Genomic DNA, 19,550 nt, shown 5'->3' with positions numbered 1-19,550 from the left:
CTTCCAATGCAATCACGGTCCCGGGGGGGGGACCTTTCTTTGTGGTCATGAAATTTCCCTTCATAGAGAATATAACTTGGTCCAAGGTACATGGTTAATGTGTGAATAGTCTCCATAAGTAATGCAGTTGATGGCTCCTGTTAATGCGAGAATTTCCACAATAGACCGGAATGGAATAAAGAATGATTCCCAATAGGTGTGAAAATTGAATAATTCGGTACGTTTTTAGACAAAATTGAAATATTAAAAAGTTGTAAATTTCGATCAAAACTAACCAGTGAAGGAGGAGAAAACCGTCAACATCGGTCTCAGCACAACTTTGGTCTGTTTGTCGACATCTTCGATGTCAACGGAGGTGGCCCTACATGCGATGACGCAGTTGTGAGAGAGAGAGAAGGGGGGGGGGGGGGGAGGCGGCACTACAAAATGAGAAACTTAGAAATGTGAAATGAGGAAGAAGAATGGTGGATGAGGCTTGAGGGTGTTTAAACCCTAGAGTAAAATGGCGCTGCTTGGTTTTTTATGCCTACGTCCATGGCTTGTTTAGCGACAAAATCTATTATGATAGGTGATTTTATAATATCTTTTAGCCTCATATATCTCACAATACAATAGATGAATTTTATCTAAGTGTAGAGAAGTTGTAGTAAGTCTGGGCGTAAGGACCTTCTACGAAGAATTTTTGAGATTTTTAAGAATTTCCTTTATATAGAGTTCTATTTCATTGGAGTGATTAAGTCTAACTTGTCTTGTAAAATATTTTCTTTTTAGAAATCTGAGTTTTTTTCTTTTTAAGAGTTTGAGTATCTTTCATTTTTAGAGTCTAAGTTAACTTGTCTTATATTTTCTTAACTTTATCTTGGGACTAAATTATAGGGTATTGATTTGATCTCTACAACTCCAAACAACAAGGGCTAAGGTATTTCTCTTGAATAAATAGTTTGGACATTAGGATGTCAAATGAAAGATAAATAGATATTATGTAAAATGTTTTATAATGTTATCATCCATGCTAATGTTTCATATAGCATTAAATACTTAATAAATATTAATACATTCTTCGCATCTTTAAGTTCGTTTTACAGTTTTACTATAATTCAAACAAAATGCGTGTGAATTATCGGTGGCGGGGCCACGTTATACTTATGGGGGTCATGGCCATCCCAAAACTTTTTGAAAATATAAAATGCCCCCAAAATTTTATATATTATCCTACGAATATAGAAAATGGCCCATCCAAAAATATATAATCTCTATATACTTTTTAAAATTTTTTAAACTTTTAATATACCTATAAATGCCTCTTTCTAATTTTTTTTCCTTATAATCCCAAAATTTTGTTTAATTTTTATATATTATCTATTTTTAAGGATGTGACCTCTCTAAAATTAAAATTAAAATTAAGTTTAGGAGAAATATAAACTTATTAATATAGATCTTAAATTTTTTTGTCATACAATATTGAGCTTCTTAGTATGGAATCCATAGTAAAAATACAAAAAAAATTATTTAAGGGCGATGATTTATATGAAAAATAGTTTGTAGTTATATTTTTATGATTTTTAATTTCTTTTTAATTTACATAAGAGAAATGATATTTACAATCATAGGACTTGCAAACCCTGCCCACTCCATTTGAAAAGTTGCACACCTTTTAAGACTGTAGCTAGTATTATTCTTTACATAAATATGTGATACAGTAGAAAATAGAATATGTAGAGTTTCCATATCCTAAGATTGTATTTAAAATTACTTTTTACATAAATTGACCCCCTCAACTCAATTGCTGGTTCCATCATTGTGAATTATGGAGGGTCCTAGCTTATAAGCAAAGGGCAAGGCTAATTCTTGATCATTTGTGATTCATCTCTGTCTCTTTCGAGCCAAGATCAAGTTGATAAAACTCGATACACACATTGTTCAAGCATTGCTCATTATTATCTGGATTATGAGGACAATATGCTCAAGGCATCAAAATAAGGTTTTTATTCTTTTTTATTTTTATATTAGGGAGATTTGGGGAAAGGGATCGAACTCATGATCTCTCTTTTAGAGATTAAGTCTCATGCCATTTGAACTACATGTTATTGGCCGCATCAAAATAAGGTAGAGGACTCTGTAGACTGTACGCCGCCATTCTCACATGCATGCATGAAATTAAAACTGGACTGTTTTGTGCAATTTTTGTACGATGGATTTCATTTTTTTCAAAAGATTTGCACCGTAGTTTTCACGCCCTATACTTGTATTATTCTTCTCACATATATACTCTAGGATACATTAATTGTCAATATCCCTACTATTGAATAAGATGCAATGACTTATAAAGAATAAGAATAATAATATTAAAAAAATAAAAAATATAGTGAGATACCAAAAATGAATTATTTAATCTCAAAACAATGGTTAGAATTTTATCATAAAATCATTATTTCAATATTTAAATGTTCCCAATCCTTTGAAATTTGCACATTTCATTAGGAAGACAACCTTACGGTTAAAGAAGTGTTTTTAATGATTTTTTATTTTCTAAATTTGTAAGGGGTTTAAAAAAATGTTTGAAAAAAAAGAAAAAAAATTTTGACTGTTGGGTGAGAAAAAAAATCTCAATCCGCACTATAAAAAAAATGACTTTTACGATTAATTTATAATAATAAAAAAATTATTAATAATTTTTCGTTGTATAAATTGATCATAAAAAATTAATTTAATTTTATTTTATTTTAAGTGCCGTATGAAAACATTTGATCCAATATTATTTCCGTATGCTTATCTATCCGGACGTCGTGGTTGATAACCCACGTCAAGGACGTGACAAGGAGCTGACATAAATTTAGAGCGGCCCTTGTACATACGTGCTTCTCTCTGTCTCGCTCTCTCGTCTTTTTAAAAACTTTTTCTTTTTCTCAACGTCGAACTCGTTGTCTACAACTGAGGTGGCAAAGGGCTAAGACTTGATTAGATTGTGATAAGTCGTGGGGACGGTGGATTGGGCTTCAGTTTCACAAGTGTTGGACCGTCGGCTTCAATGTATATAGACAAAACATATCTTCCGTTTTGGTGCATAGAAGAGGGCTGGGGCGGGCGCCCCGCCACCTCGCCGTCCACCACCCCGGCCCTGTCTGGGCGGCACGGACAACCCCAACTGTTCATGCAGGGCGGGGGCTCCATCCAATCATTTGCCTAGATTTTCTTAATAAATAAAAGACATAAGAATCAAAACAATTTTTATATAAAGTTTTGTTAGATACTTAACACCCCATTTGCTAAGCATCAATAAATTTTTCATATCATTTTTTTTATTCCTGAATTTTTGTAATGAACAACCAAATCATCAGAAATAAAAAAAAAAAATGATAAGAATGATTTCTTTTAAAGTAATACTATGTATAGTTATAGAATGCGTAAATATCGTGTAGTCATTTTTTTAAAAAATTAAGTCCATAAAAAATTAATTTCTTTTCATATAATCTTATATTTATTCATTTTTTAAGTGATTGTACGACACTTGAACGCACTTACAATTGTAACTATCATTTCTATTTTTTTTTAATGATTATCAAAGCTAACATGATTCGCAAGATCCTTTCTCAAAAAGTTCTCAAACCACCTCAAAATATCCAAACATAATCTTCAAACATTGCTCGTCCATTCAAATGAGACCCAAAACATAACATAAAGTAGTGCTCACTATTACACAACATTCATAGAAAGTCGAATTTATTCTTCATCAGTACATTTTTCAAGCCTGCACCACATAATTAAACAAACAGGTTACTTGCTAGCAAAAGAAGCATAACAGATACCCCCATCAACTTCTAACACATTCAACATGAAACCTAGTTGTCCACAGAAACTGATCATATTATTGCTTAGGAGGAGCCCCGCCTTTCATCCTCGCGGCCAGAAGCTTGGCAAACTCGACAAGCTTCTCGGTCTCTGGAATCAAACCCTTAACAGCACCATCGGCACAGAAGCTCTCAGCCCATAGCACCAGTCCAGGAGTCTTTGCTCCATCCAGCAGCTTCACCTCACCCATGTTCTCTGTTGCTCTCAGCCAACCCAACGTCGATCCGAAAGCAATATCAAGATACCCAATTCTATCTCCCCCAAAGAAAGCCTTCCCTTTGCTGCTCTTCTGAAATGCTTCCTCCAATAGATCAAGTCCTTCAGTCACTTGTTTCACTAATGCCGCTTTCTCCTCTCCTTGTGCACTCTTAATGAGTCTCAAGGGCGGGAAAAACTGCATACTCATTTGAAATATTATTGCTTTAATTTAGTGTTTCAGAAATAAAATACTGCAAAAAGATGAATTCATGGAATATTTTTGCTTCATACAAATTAGGCAAGGAAGAAATGACACATGAGCACGAACAACAAAACTAAAATTAACCATGTAGGAAGAGGCTAGGATGCAAACAAAAACACATCCTCGTACCTTATCATCAACATAGGCAGCCCAAAATCGTGCAATGGCACGGTCGTAGGGATCAGAGGGGAGGATGGAGGGACCAGAGCTCCAGACTTCGTCAATGTACTGCACAATGATGAGAGACTCAGCGATGGGCTTTCCGCCATGGATGAAAACCGGGATTTTCTTGTGTACAGGGTTTGATTGGAGAAGAAGCTGGCTCTTAGAACCAAATGTCTCCTCAAGAAACTCGTACTTAACAGATTTGATGTTCAGGGCAATGCGAACCCTAATCACGAATGGGCTCGGCCATGCACCCAGAACCTTGACATCAGTAGTACTGCTGGTGTTCGCCATGAGTGAGAGTTCTTTAGCTCTCAAAATTGTGAGTCACAAACCTGGGAAGAGGCTTGTTAATAAATACTATAAGTGCTCAAAAACCTTTGGCAGGTGAAGTCTGAAGACATTAGGTACGCATGGAGTGAATGCTGAAGGGTTGATGGGGAGGGCACTTCACGTGTTGCATTGCTGTTCAAAATTCGGATGTCACATCGCACAACGTGATTGGATGCTAAATAGAAGTTAGACATAGGCATTGACATTTAAATTTTAAGAGTAATGCTACATACAGTTATTTTTACGTACTTCCTGCGCACTCCATTGATATAATTAGTTGGATTAATTTTTTTAATACACAACCAATCATATCACTAAAGTGCACAAAAAAATCTACAAAAATGACTGCACATAGAATTTTCCAAATTTTAAATATCTTCGTGAAACTACTTGAAGTTTTAGAACTTGAATAATCTTTTTATTAATGCTACATACCAAGATCACCTTCATACGTACCATATTTGGATCAACAAGTATAACTGATTTACTTCGAAGTTAATTTCTTGAAGTCTAGATCGAAACTTGCATGCCAGCCATCTTTATAATTGAATTGAATTAATTTTGTGTTTGGTTAATCAACCAAATTCAACTCAACTCAATTCATCTAATCTAATCATTATAATTTTTTCAACTTCTAACATAAAATATAATAAATAATTTAATTTTTTTAAATTTTAAAATAATAATAATATTAAAAAATAATATTTTAAATTTTTATGCCAACTCAATTTACTATCCAAACCGTAAATGTTATCACAAGAATTTTATAAGATGAAACAATTTATTTGGGTCTTTGACTGGAAGACGAATAGGGTTGGTACGTGCATGGCTTGTGTGCCTGAAATTGAGACACGCCTGCAAAAAATAGTACTTGACATTTGAGCCACCCGTTCCTGTGCATTCCTATTAAATGGTCGCGTACTCCTAAGAGCATTAGTGCTTCCTCATTGGGCTTGTCCAAAGTTCGAAAGCTAAAATTTGATTTATATGTGTAAAATATTAGATGGGGCATTATTAAAAGAAGTTGGATGTTAGTTACAGACTTGCAGTGATTCACGAAATATAGAAGATTACAATAATTTCACCAACCACATTAAAATAATACTTTCGCACTCTAAAATGCGATAAAAATAATACTTCAACAAATATTAAAATAGTATTTTTTCACTTCAACAAATATAATTATTATTAACATTTAATTGGTAAAACTACAAAATGTGATAAAAATAAATTAAATAAAAAATTATTAAATTAATTATATTTTATTATTATATAGAAAGTAAATAGATAATTCAATGTGGAGATTAATTTTTTTTTTATACATTTAGGAGAAGGAGGATTCGAATTTAAATAGAATAGATAAATGTAAATTCATGTGATATTAATTAAAATTTGAAGATGCATTTGGTCAATTCAATGAGAATACTCTTAGCATTGGATTATGTAAATGTAAATGTAAAATTTGTATAATATGACATGATTTTATATTTGGCTATTTCACTCAAAACTTATTCCTAAATTGGATTATCCATCTTAGTCAAAATATTAATAAAATATTATAAATTTAATATTTTTTTTTCAATTTGTTTTTTCTATTAATTGAAACCAAACTGCCCACAAATATATTTAGTTATAATATTTCTGCCCACCACAAATAAATTTAGTTACAAACACAAAAACACAATACCCAACACAATATTTTGGCTCACGACAAGTATATTCATTTACGTCACAACATCATTAAAAAAATATTTGTCTATTATATTTTCACCCCAAAAAAACACCATTCAGAAAAACAAAAGTCATCACTAATGTTCAACACATTTTAGTTCATCGCAAAAATATGCACATCTCCAAAAATCAACCTATCACAAAAATACACACACCTTCAAAAGTTAGCTCATCACTTAGATACTGTCCATCACAAAAAAATAAAAACAATGCCCAATCATAAAGTTGTTGTCCAATCACATATATTTCCATCACATGTGACTGGACAACCACTAAAATAAGATAAAATATACATTAAACATATGCTACTGTTAATTACAACGTCGAAATAGGCTAGACAAATACTTACACACCTCCCAAAGGTGTGGATGGGTCCTCCAATGGTGATGTGATTGCAGACTTATTTATTAAAGCGTCAAAAATTTCATCCTAAAGACGTTGGAAATAAACTTGCTGTATTGCTTTCATCCCATCAAGATCTAATTTCATCCTTGTTAATCTCAAATACCCAAAACGAAAATGAAGCAAAGAAAATCAGGAAGAGAGAATATACGCACCTAGGACAATGACAAAAATACTAGGAGGATGTTGTGAAATCCTTCTTGGGGTTTCTAGACACTGAATTGGATGAAAATGGTAAAGATGAGAGGGAGAGTAAGAATGAAAATGGTGAAGATGAGAAAAGAAGGAAGCTCTATTTGGGTTGAGGAACCGGTGGTCAAGTTTATCGCATAAAAATAATATTTGGTCTTTGTACATTAGTCTTGCATATATGACCGTCGAGTATAATTCATTGTAACTAAAGTCATATTTTTGTATTTGGATAATCCAAGATAGGTAATTTTATATATAATTGAGTCAAATTTTACATTTTACTGGCATTTAGATAATCCAATGCCAGTACTCAAATAAACATAATAAGTACTGACCTAAAAAGCCATAACAAGCGAAGGACCACTCTTTTGCCTTAAAGTTTTTAGACTTATTTTTCCATATACACATGTTTAGATTTAAGAATACTTTGATCCGAAGCCATTTAAACGTGGCATTTGCAAATAGTTGATAAATAAGTTAATAACAAAACAATATAATTATTTTTAATAATTTAGTGCCACTTCTTGATGATAAAAAGAACTAGGGTTGAACACCGACAATGTCAGACTTAGAGTGCCCTACCTCTGACTCCGACATTGTCAAAAGTAAAATCCAACCTCCGATTCCAATTTGCATAGTTTCCGATCCGACTTTGACTTTCACTTGTCAGAGTAGAGTTGAATTTGGGCTTTTGTATTAGGTTTTTTTGCCTATTTGAACTTTCAATTTGACAATTTTGGACTCTCACTAGTCAGATTTGAGCTTCCAGATTTTAATTTAAAAAAAAATAGTTTTAAAATTTCAATTTTATTAAAACATAACAAAAATTGAAAAAATAAATCATTGTAAAAAGTAATGTTATTATACATTAGTATTATATGTTAATATTTATACATTAATATTACATGTTATTATACATTAATTATTATACATTACTAGTACATGTTATTATACTTTAGTATTTATACATTAGTTGTTAGTATACATTATTGTTATATAATAGTAATAGTAAATTTTGTATATTTATATTATAGCATAAATATATTGTTTTATAATAATTTACTTATTCTAGTATATGATTGAATTTAAGTATATATATAAGTTATAGTTATATAAAATATACATAATTAATATATAAAAAATCCATATCTTTTTATAAGATACGAGCCTATAACCCATGCAATGCGTGGACCGCTATTTATGCTGTATTTTATAACTAAATAGTTCAACAACTAGTAATAAAATGTATATCAATATATAAAATGGAACATGCATATTCAAAAGAGTTCACTTTACCAATAAATATTTTATGTTCAATTTCCAATATTAAAAATTTAATATATATATATATATATATGGTTGTTCAATTTAAAACAAAGTAAAATAGATACAATCAGAATGAGATACGATTGTTCAATTAATATTTTTTTTGACATTTTCTCCTCTTGGATGATGTAGCCTGAGATTTATGATCCTCTTCATTTGTATTTGAGTTGATGTCGAGATCAATGTCTACAATAGTTTCTAGAAATAAAGTTAATATCGTTAATAAGTGTCTATATATAAAACATTTTAATCATTATATTTCTAGTAAAGTATAATATAGCATTCTACTGTTCAACAAATGATAAATGATTGAACACCTTAACAAATGATAAATGATGTTAAATATAAGTCCACATCAATTCTACTAAAAGACAAATTATATATATTATAGTTCATAGAGTATAATTTACTCACCAGACTCTCAAACTGACATTTTCCTAACCAACAAAAGCTAATGCATATTTTTTAACGATTAATTTTCCTGGAGAATTTAGTTGCAGCCATATCTTTGACAGAAGATTCTAAAATGTGCCATGAGTGAATACCTATAAAACAATCTGCTATGAGTGAATAATTTGGTATGCATCTAAAAAGATTATTCCTAGTCTGAAATAGATGAATGTATGCTCATATAAATTTTCGTTAGGTACATATGAGAAGAAGGATGAAATTTTCATTGGGATTATTGTTGTACTTAAACTCAATGTACTTTTGAATCTCTTTTTATACATATGAACTTTTTTATTTTTCCTCATTTTACCGGATTGAATAATATGGTTTTCACATTCTCTGGCCTTCTGCTATCTGTTGGTTTAGTTCATTTAATTAATATTGGAAACGAAGCCGGTTGAAATTGTTCTGGAAATAAAATTTCCCAACGTTTCATTCTTACAGCTGCATACACCACATATGTAGAACAACAAATTACTAAACTTACCCCAACACAGAAGCACAAACACTGAAGCCAACTGCAAAATCACTTGAAAAGGCCCTAAAGTTTGGCAGTAACATTCACTAAAAACAAGAAATGTAAGCAAGATTCATACCCAAAAAGAATATAATGTCTTGTTGCTTTTTCTTCACATATCGTTATGTGCTCAACGAGAAGGTAATAGAGAATCCTTTGTTAGGCTATTTTCATTTAAAAACTACTTTCTACAGTGTTTTCCCACCTAGTTTTATAGATGTGTCAATTGCTAAATTGTCAAATATAAAATATTATAAACAACTGCATGTTACGTGGACTGTGATAGTAACATGGAAGTTTCGAACCATGTTAAAAGATGTAATATAACTTGAGTTTTATCAAAGACTTACAAAGTCTGTCCATGTAAGTGATTCAAATTTAATTAATGAAATTTTAAGCCTTCTAGCAAGCCAAAACCAAACACAACACCTTAAAAAATGATAAATGATGCTAAATATAAGTCCACATCAATTCTACTAAAAAACAAATTATATTACAGGTCATAGAGTATAATTTACTCACCAGACTCTCAAACTCGCATTTGCCTAACCAACAAAAGCTAATGCATATCAATAGCCAATAAGTAGTAAATATCAAAAGGGAAAAAATGGATTAAAACTAAAAGGTGCAGAATGTGTTTAATCATGACCCAATTAAATATCCAGATATAAAGGATCATATCCAACTACAATGGTTATGGTTATCCTTCACAAACTGCATATAGGAAACAGAGCAAAATCACCACTGTACCATTTCTGAAACTGTGTTAGTACAGCCAGCACTTTAGTAATGGGAATAAAAATTGAACTTTTACAGAGAAAATGACAAATTTCTCCACTGTAAATGCTGAGTATGATGGATATATATGCCATCCTAATGGAAACTAAACAGTTCAAAGGAAGACAATCAGAAATCTAGAGAAAATGGCTTGTCACTTACCACTCTGTAAGTGCAAGACTTCACCACTCTACCAACGTCTATGAAGTCAAATAGAATCTAAAGACTATTTTAACGTTACAGAAACTTTCTTAAATTTTTTTTTTTTGGGAAAATACTTCATGTAGAGAAGTCTCATTACTAACACTTTAAATTGGAGGGCATCTTTTACAATCTTCTAAAAATGGACTGAAACTGGAATGTTATATGCTTTCTTCGAAACATATCCCAGTTACTGCACTCTACGGTAGGAGAAAATTACAGATACAACCGCATATGATCCAACTAATCATCCTCACCACAACAGTTCATAATGTTTGTTCGGATCATCATTTTAATCTGGCAGATTAATTTTACATTGTGTACGATAGTAGTAATAATCATAAAGAGCAAGAGCCGGGGTAGATTTCATCCATCAATATAAAAATGTTCAAGGAATACAGAAGAAATTGAAGGAGACAATTCATAGACATTGCCGATTTCACTCTTCCTGCTTGTTCAGCTAAGCTACGACATTAAATAACTTGCACACGGCTTTAAAGACTATGAAATCAGCTATAGCAATCTGATGAAACATCCAAAGTTCCAAACTTTTAACTAACCTATACAGTATCATATTTTGAATCGAGCATGTGGATTATGGAGGCTCACATGTAAAAAACAAACCAATAAAGTCTCATGCATTTAATTCAGAAAAACATATCCAGCTAGATCAAGAATTCCTGTTTAATACTGTATCAGTGAACAAAACTCACCAGATTATAAGTTTAATAAGCCTCACACACATGCAAAGCAAAACTCTTAAGGATCAATTCTTCAAACTAAATTCTATTTACACTTGATTGTGTGCAGATGGTGGTTTAGGTGACAAAAAAAAAACTAATTTCAAATCCAAATCACAATTAGCATTGTCTCCAGCATATAATACCAATGTAATTAGACCTAATCCTCTAATCCTTTACAATGAGAATGACGTCAGAAATTACGAACTGTTACATGAGAATGTAATTTCCGTTAAATCTTTCAAAACCCAGAAGGCAATGTTTGACTACAACCTCACAAAGAGATCGAAAGATTAAAACTTTTGTTGGAAACCAAGCTTTAGATGGAATCTAAAAAGGGGTTAGTTGAAAGGTACCTTTTCATCGAAATCGGGCTCCTCCGTGGCGAGAAGGAGCTCCTCCTTGTGGGGTTGGGGCCACTGAGAGGGAAGCAGAAACTGTAACAGCCCGCTAGAAATTCAATTGTGAAATTTCTATTAACTTTAGGAACCTCGTGAAAACCCCATAAGTTTTCACGAATCCATTAATCGTATAGGTTTTTGTTTAACTATATAGTTAGTGTTATTATTTACAATGGTATCAGAAGTGTGTTTTTGATTATTGGAGATAGTTAGAAGTGTCAAAATGTATTATGGTTTGTGTCATTAGACTCGGAGGGTTATTTAAAGTCTTATGGCGCAATAACATTTTTTCATATTTTCGGACAAAACGTCTGTTCAAAACTGTAGATATTATTAGATAAAAAGAAATATTTTGAGGTAATTTTCATGAATATTATTGGGTAAAAATATTTTGAGTTGATTTTTATAGATATTATTAGATAAAAATATCTTAAGTTGATTTTTGTAGATACTATTGAATAGAATATTATGAGATAATCTTTTATAGATATTTTGGGTAGGAGAAAACTACACTCAACTCTCAACTCCAGCCTCATCTCTTCCATATCTTATCCATAATTATCTCCAGCCACCTCTCCCCAGGAAATTATCTTCATTTACACTTTCCATTGAAAGAATATCAAACACTCTCTCTCGGACAGCTTTTAGGAGGTATTTTGCCCGCCAATTTTGAAGCTGTTGTAAGTGTTTTATCATAAAGTCTCCTTCATATAAGTTGTTCCTTTTTGAGTCTAGTTTACATGGATATCTTATTTTCCCCATTTGAAGATCATTTGGTTAGTCAAATATTGTATAAACTATAGAAAGGTCATTCTGAGAGGTAAACTGGAGAATATGTTATAGTTTGGAGTTTTTGACCAAGCTAATGGATAGATATTGGTCCGAAATTTTTATGGAGTATTGTTAACATGTATATGTGACTATTGGTTGAGGATTTTTGCATGATTAAATGTTTTGATGAAAGATTTTCTTAGATTTAGAAACTTAGAAACTGGAAGAAGAAAAACAGTTTCTGTTTTGAGAAAGTTTAACTCTTTGGTGGTCTAAACCTATTCTAATGACTTTAATAATTTTATTGGAGGATCCTAAGTATCTTATATACATGTTATATTATTATTTTGAAGGTATTTGATGTTAGTTTCAAAGATATGAAATTTTATGCAAAGAGATATTCAAATAAGCCAAAGTGTGGATATTCTTGGCTAAATTTATGTTTTGGTTAATTTCTAACCATGTGATCTTGAATTAGAAGCTTATATATTTTAGGACATCTTTTTAAACCATGTGATGGTTTGGTTTGAAGATCATATATTTATAAGTTATAGATCAAGAGATTTATCAAAACTAGTTGAGGAAAAAGTTTCTGTTTTTGGACTAAGTGTAAAATCAAAAACTCCAAATGTTATTTTGTGATTTTGGTGACTTTAGTTTGATGATTTAAAGTATGGTTGATGTTAGAATGATATTATGAATATGTTAGAAGTAAGATTTGATTTTTAAAATTCTTAGAGATGTTTTGATTTAAGGTCAAAACTTGTGATTTAAGTGCTTGGATCTTTTTACAAAAAAGTTTGGTGTTAATTATTAGCTTTTTCTAAATGGATGTTTTAAGTATGGTTTTGAACTTAGGATTGGAAGATGTTTGTTGCAAAATTTTGGTTTAAGCATGAGTTTTGAAGTTGGAAGGAATTGCAACAAAAATAAAGGGAAATGGCCTATGGATGTTTCGACCATAGTGTGTTCTTCATAGTTGTATTTTGTTTTAAATTTTTCTGAGTTGATATTTAAGTTTAGAACAAAATTTACATGAAGAATGTAAATTTTGGAAACTTTTGGAGTTAGTATGCAAAATCCTTAAGTTATGGGTAAAACAGTCATTTTCCCACATGTAAAGAGTAAAATGAAAATTTTACTCTTTAAGTTAGAATTTTCCATATTTTAAATTATTAGTGATTTAGTTCTAACTTTTAGAATCACTAATTTCAGTTCCTCGTGATCGTACTTGAAGTTTTATAAAAAATGCGGAGATCGAGGTAAGTTAGCTTTTAACTTACTAGCAGTCTACTGTGTATGTGTGCTAAGTAAAAGAATTACAGTGTATGTATGTATGTTATCATATATGTCATGCTATGCCAAATTATCATGTAATTGTCTATTATATAGAATTTATTCTGTCATCAATTTTTATCTATTACATAATATATTCTGTCATGTATTACTATACATTACAAATATGTCATGTTAAATATGTTGTCTGTTATATGTTATGCCATGTTACGAAATGTTACTATCTCAAGTTGGTTATGTATTTCAAATTATGTTCAAGTCACGTTATGTTACGTTAGGGCTTCAGTCCTTTCATATTCCAGTCACGTTTCATCTTGAGTACATTTAGTTTATATAGAATACATGGGGCCACAACAACTGTGGAGTATGTATTTTTCATGTTAAGTCAAGTTTATGTAGAATACATGGGGCCACAACAACTGTGGAGTATGTATTTAACTGCATAGTGATGTGTAGAATACATGAGGCCACAACAACTGTGGAGTATGTATTTACACATAGAATACATGGGGCCACAACAACTGTGGAGTATGTATTTTTAATGTTAAGTCAAGTTTGTGTAGAATACATGGGGCCACAACAACTGTGGAGTATGTATTTACACGTAGAATACATGGGGCCATAACAACTGTGGAGTATGTATTTTTCATGTTAATTCAAGTTTCAGAGCAAGTTCATGCTAAGTCAAGTTTCAGATCAAGTTCATGTCAAGTCAAGTTCAGTTCATGATTCAATTTAAGCTATGTCAATTATGCTATGTTGTACGCTAAGTTATGCTTTAATTACTTATGAATTTGATTATGCATTTATGCTTTTACTGTCATACATGCATCATTAGTCTGTATGGAAGTTTTTTTGTTAACTTGCTGAGATTTGTAATCAAATCTCACTGTGGTAGTCCCAACTACCATTCCCCCCGAATGGTAGATCTTGTTACAGGACCTGAAGGAGGATCAGGAGTTGACCAACTAGACACAATCGACTAAACGACAGTGCGTCGTTAATGTTAATATAGTAGTTAAATTACTACTTGTACGATGGAGTTGCATCTCCAGTACTTTTGGATTATAATTATTTTGGACTAGTGCTATGATCTTAGTTATTCAATGGATCTTTATGTATGAAGTATGTTTTAAGCATTTGGGATATTTTCAATTTGGTGCATAGTATTGCTAAAGAAAAAAAAAATTATCCGCTGCGAATATTGCATAATGTTAGATGCATGTTAGGAACATTGCATCTTATATGTCATGAACGGGGGCAGGTAACCTGGTGTTGCATGTCTCGACGCTTCAAATGTCCGTCCAATCCCAAACGGAATTTGGGGGCGTCACAGAAACGACGCTGGAATCGTCCTCGTCGACCACGGGTACTGCATCATGAACGCTGAGAACTCCAACATTTTTCCTTTTCCACTGTGGGGCAGTATGAATCTCTTCTCCATTTAGATAAGTTTTCTTCTTTTTCCTTTTCATTCTCTCCCAAAGTTATTCTCTCCCAGTGCCACTTTGATTTTTTGACTCCCTTAAGAATTCTCTCACAGATCGCTCAATCCCCTTCTCCCCGTCGTGCATCGTCGCCATAATCGGCTACCTTCGTCACGCAGGTAAGCCTTCGTATGCCCATCCATACCTCTGTCTCCATGACTGTTCATCGCGACCGTGGGATGGAAGCATAATACTGGCTACGGGGTTCCTCTCCCGTCGATGTTCGAGTACTTTAGCGGCCTTCATGAGCTAACCGTTCGGGCAAGTTTAGTCCCCATAGCCTCGACGATCTTTCTCGCCGATCTCCGGCCTTTTGCAGAGTAGGGGCGAGGATGAGATGGGTTCAAAGATTCGACATATTGTTATGTGCGGTTGCTGATGGAGGAATCAGAAGATTGGAAAAGTATTGGGAGCAGCCCCTGTTTGGGAGCAACCCCTGCATACCTTAGGTGTCATAGTGTAAAATGATCAAAAATACCCCCACAACAAAATCTCCCCCTCTCTCTATCCCGTGTGTCGCCCAAGCCCCCCTGCCCCCGCCACTCCTCTACCCCCACCCCCACTACCTGGCGCCTGCATCCTCTCCCCCACCTCAACCCAGCGTCGGCATCCTCTCCCCCACCCCCACCCGGCGTCCATCTAGGCCAAATGAGAGATGTGATGGAGAGACCCATTTCGGGTTGTGAGATGCGATGGAGAGGGAGGAGAGGGTTGCCGTGACTTGGGTTCGACGGTGGGGGTTGCTAGGAGGTCGTGGGGCTCGGTGGTGGTGGCTGGATTGGCATACGGCGGCGGCATGGTGGCTAAATTTATGTAAGACCCATTTCGGGAGAGGAGAGGTGGGGGGCTGCGCGTGGGGGCTACCTTGGACGGTCGAAGATGATTGGAGGGTCGCCGGTGTGAGGGAGAGCCGGTGAGGTGGTCGGTGGCGCTGCAGGTGGCGCACGGAGGTGGCGCACGGCGGGGTTGGATGAGTTGAGAAAGGGAATCGGGTAGGGGGAGGGATAAATGACGTCGGCTATGTTTAAAAAAAATATATATATATTTTACATGTAAGGTGTGCAAGTATGCAGCTGCTACAGTTGTTGTTTCTTAGAACAACTCTAAGAGATTTTAGCATTCTGACTAGATTACGTATATGTCTTTTTTTATTTAGTCAAGGTTATTTGCATCATTTGATTTATTTTTTATTTGTTAATTAAGCTTTTGATCGAGCCTTTGGCAGATGGTTGAGGTGAGTTTTGACACAGTTTAATATAGTGGGTCAGTAAAATAGAAGTGGGGTAGTTACTTTTTTAAGTGGATTTGGAGTATGTCCGAAGTGGGTTATGCTATTTGTAATGTGTTATATAGTGTCAGCAGTAGGTCAATTTATTTTTATTTATTTAAATTTTGGAAGTGCATCAATAGAAGGCAGTAAATATTTTATCCAAACATTCAACGTAATTGCGTGATTGTGGAGGTCAAGGCAGCTCGAATAGTCTATTTGTTCTACATTTTCAGTTTATTCATTTCTTTTATTCATTTCTTAACTATAACATAGATGTTGCTTTTCAGGGAGTCGACAGAGAAAGATGATAATAATTTCGAGAAGGGTGGGTTCTTTAAGCGGCTTTTCAGGGACAGTAGAGGTGACGATGAGGAGTTGACGTCAAGTTTTGATTTGTATGATTCATTGCACCACTTGACCATTCATTTGTTTTGAAGTGCGTCGACAAACCATTGCACGAAACCACCGCTTAACTTTGTAAAGTGTACAAATGAAACTTGGCTTTGCTATTAAGCCGAATAGTGTGGGCTCGTAAGCAATTTAGAACTCCGATTTTATGTAGTTAAATAGATGTATAATATCGGAGTAGAAGTCAGATAATCGGAGTTGGAGTTTGAGTTGGTACATTGCTACCTCCCACTCCAAGTTTAATTTTTTTAGTTATTGGAGTTGGAGCGAAGCCAGAGCATAATTGGCGTGGAGTCGGATTTTCAAATTTTTTCTTAATTCTAAAAGAACGTTGATTACTCTCTTTATTGCTCGTAAACTTTGCATGGCTGAGACTTTTAAATTTGAAAAACCTTATTCATTATCAATTTTTTCATCATTCTATAACATATCATTAGATTATAGGTTTATAAATGAAATATAATAAATCACCTCCAATCATTTAATGCCACATTATAGAATGATGAGAGGATAATAAAAATTAAGATGATGAGTATCATTATTCTTTAAATTTGGCTCCAATATTTGCTTGTGCATAGAAATGAGTGTAAGAAAAAGCTGTAAAAAGGATTTATAGGATCTTTTACCTCCGGCCATTTGTGCTTGATAACTGGAAAGGTTCAAATCTACAAAAGAGACTAGAGATTTTGTAGGGAAGGGACTTCTAGTCTTTTGTCTTAGAACTTTTTGGGTGGTTCTAATGGAAAACGCAAGCCCCTTTATATAGGCAAGACTAGGGACCCTCATTTATTACTCCTACAACTTTTAGACTACCCTCATTATTCCATCCATCACAAAATAGCAAGGGTCACCACTTTATTTATAAAGGGCAATTACCTATACTTGATAGATGAAGTGTATCATCTTAGATGAAGTGTATCATCTTAGATGAAGTGAACCACTTTAGGGAAGATAAAGGTTTTCTACGAAAACCAAAAGTCTAACATTCTTCGACTTGGTTCACTTAATAGGTAAAATCGAAATGGCCAAAATAATGCCCTTAATTCTGTTAAGGTATCCTATATACGAACCATGGTGGTATTGCTCTTTATAGTGAACATTTCCCTTCCATGTGTCACAATACATAGTATCCCTTAAAAATACTTTATGAACAACTATTAAAAGTCATTCGGGTCCAACTTAATCACCCAATGGATATGACGAATTCGTTACTTTATGCGCAAAACTAAAACTGAATTCAACTTTATTCTATATAGTAACATGAGAGATTACACTTTAGTTAGGCCGATACGATCCACATGACCCTGAAACTATTTTACCGGTAAATCTTTAGTCATTGGATCAGCTAACATCAAATCTGTACTGGTATGCTCAATATACACCACATTATATTTGATGCTCTCTCTCACACTTAAATACTTTATGTCAATATGCTTGCTTCTGCTTCCACTCTTATTGTTCTTTGAGAAGAACACTGCAGCGGTATTATCACAAAGAATCTTTATTGGTCTTTGAATGGAATCGACAATTTTAAGACTAGAAATAAAATTCTTCAACCATATGGCTTGTGTCGTTGCTTCATAGCACGCAATAAATTCTGCCTCCATAGTAAACGTAGCAACTATAGATTGCTTCGTACTCTTCCAAGATATAGCTCCTTCAGCAAAAAGAAAGATATATCCAGAAGTAGACTTTCTGGTGTCTACACAACCGGCAAAATCTGAATCTGAATAGCCAACTACTTGTAAATTTTCTGTATGCCTGTAGGTTAGCATGTAATTCTTGGTTCCTTGCAAATACCGCATCACCTTCTTTGCAGCTATCCAATGTTGAAGTCCTGGGTTACTTTGATAGCAACCCAATAATCCAACTGCTAGACATATGTCTGGACGGGTACAAACTTGAGCATACATCAAGCTACCCACTGCAGATGCATAAGGTACACTTTTCATCTGCTCTTGTTCCAATGCATTTTCAGGTGATTGTCCTTTATGAAATTTATCACCTTTGATTATGGGAGCTACAGAGGCTTTACAATCTTTCATACCGAATCTCTGTAAAACTTTTTCAATATAGGCCTTTTGAGACAGTCTTAAGACTCTTTGTTTCCTGTCTCTGTGAATCTCTATGCCAATGACATAAGAGGCTTCACCCATATCCTTCATTTCAAAGTTTTGGGAGAGAAATTGTTTAGTCTCATGTAACAATCCCAAATCACTGCTTGCAAGAAGAATATTGTCTACATATAGGACTAAGAAAATGTATTTGCTCCCACTGACTTTAAAGTATATACATTGATCAACAAGATTTTCGATAAAACCGTATGAGATAATAATCTTGTGAAACTTTAAATACCATTGACGGGAAGCTTGTTTTAGTCCATAAAGAGACTTCTTCAATTTACATACTTTCTGACTGTAGTTACTGAAACCTTCAGGTTGTTTCATGTATACCACTTCATCAAGATCCCCATTAAGAAAAGTCGTTTTCACATCCATTTGATGTAACTCTAAATCAAAATGAGCTACTAAAGCCATGATTATCCTCAACGAATCCTTCTTAGAGACCGGAGAGAAGGTTTCATGATAATCAATGCCTTCTTTCTGAGTGAATCCTTTAGCGACAAGTCTAGCCTTATATCGTTCGACATTACCAGAAGAATCTCGTTTGGTTTTAAAAACCCATTTGCAGCCAACTGTTGCCGCCCCTTCTGGTAATTCGACGAGATCCCAGACTTGGTTCTTATAAATGGATTCTAACTCATTTTTCATGGC

At 33.7% G+C, this 19,550-nt stretch overlaps 1 protein-coding gene across 1 annotated transcript; it reads right to left on the bottom strand.

Moving 5' to 3' along the window:
* Positions 1-3,627: 3,627 nt before the first annotated feature.
* LOC122312528 (glutathione S-transferase U17-like) lies at positions 3,628-4,819 on the bottom strand. The gene is made up of 2 exons (XM_043127170.1): positions 4,439-4,819; positions 3,628-4,243 (listed from the first exon to the last, which is right to left on the bottom strand). Exons 1-2 carry the CDS (start codon positions 4,766-4,768, stop codon positions 3,866-3,868), a joined length of 708 nt encoding a protein of 235 aa, XP_042983104.1. The 5' UTR covers positions 4,769-4,819; the 3' UTR covers positions 3,628-3,865.
* Positions 4,820-19,550: the final 14,731 nt, after the last annotated feature.

This window comes from Carya illinoinensis, chromosome 6 (genome assembly GCF_018687715.1).
Source record: "Carya illinoinensis cultivar Pawnee chromosome 6, C.illinoinensisPawnee_v1, whole genome shotgun sequence".
Taxonomy (NCBI): domain Eukaryota; kingdom Viridiplantae; phylum Streptophyta; class Magnoliopsida; order Fagales; family Juglandaceae; genus Carya; species Carya illinoinensis.
This window is presented reverse-complemented; position numbering and strand designations above follow the sequence as displayed.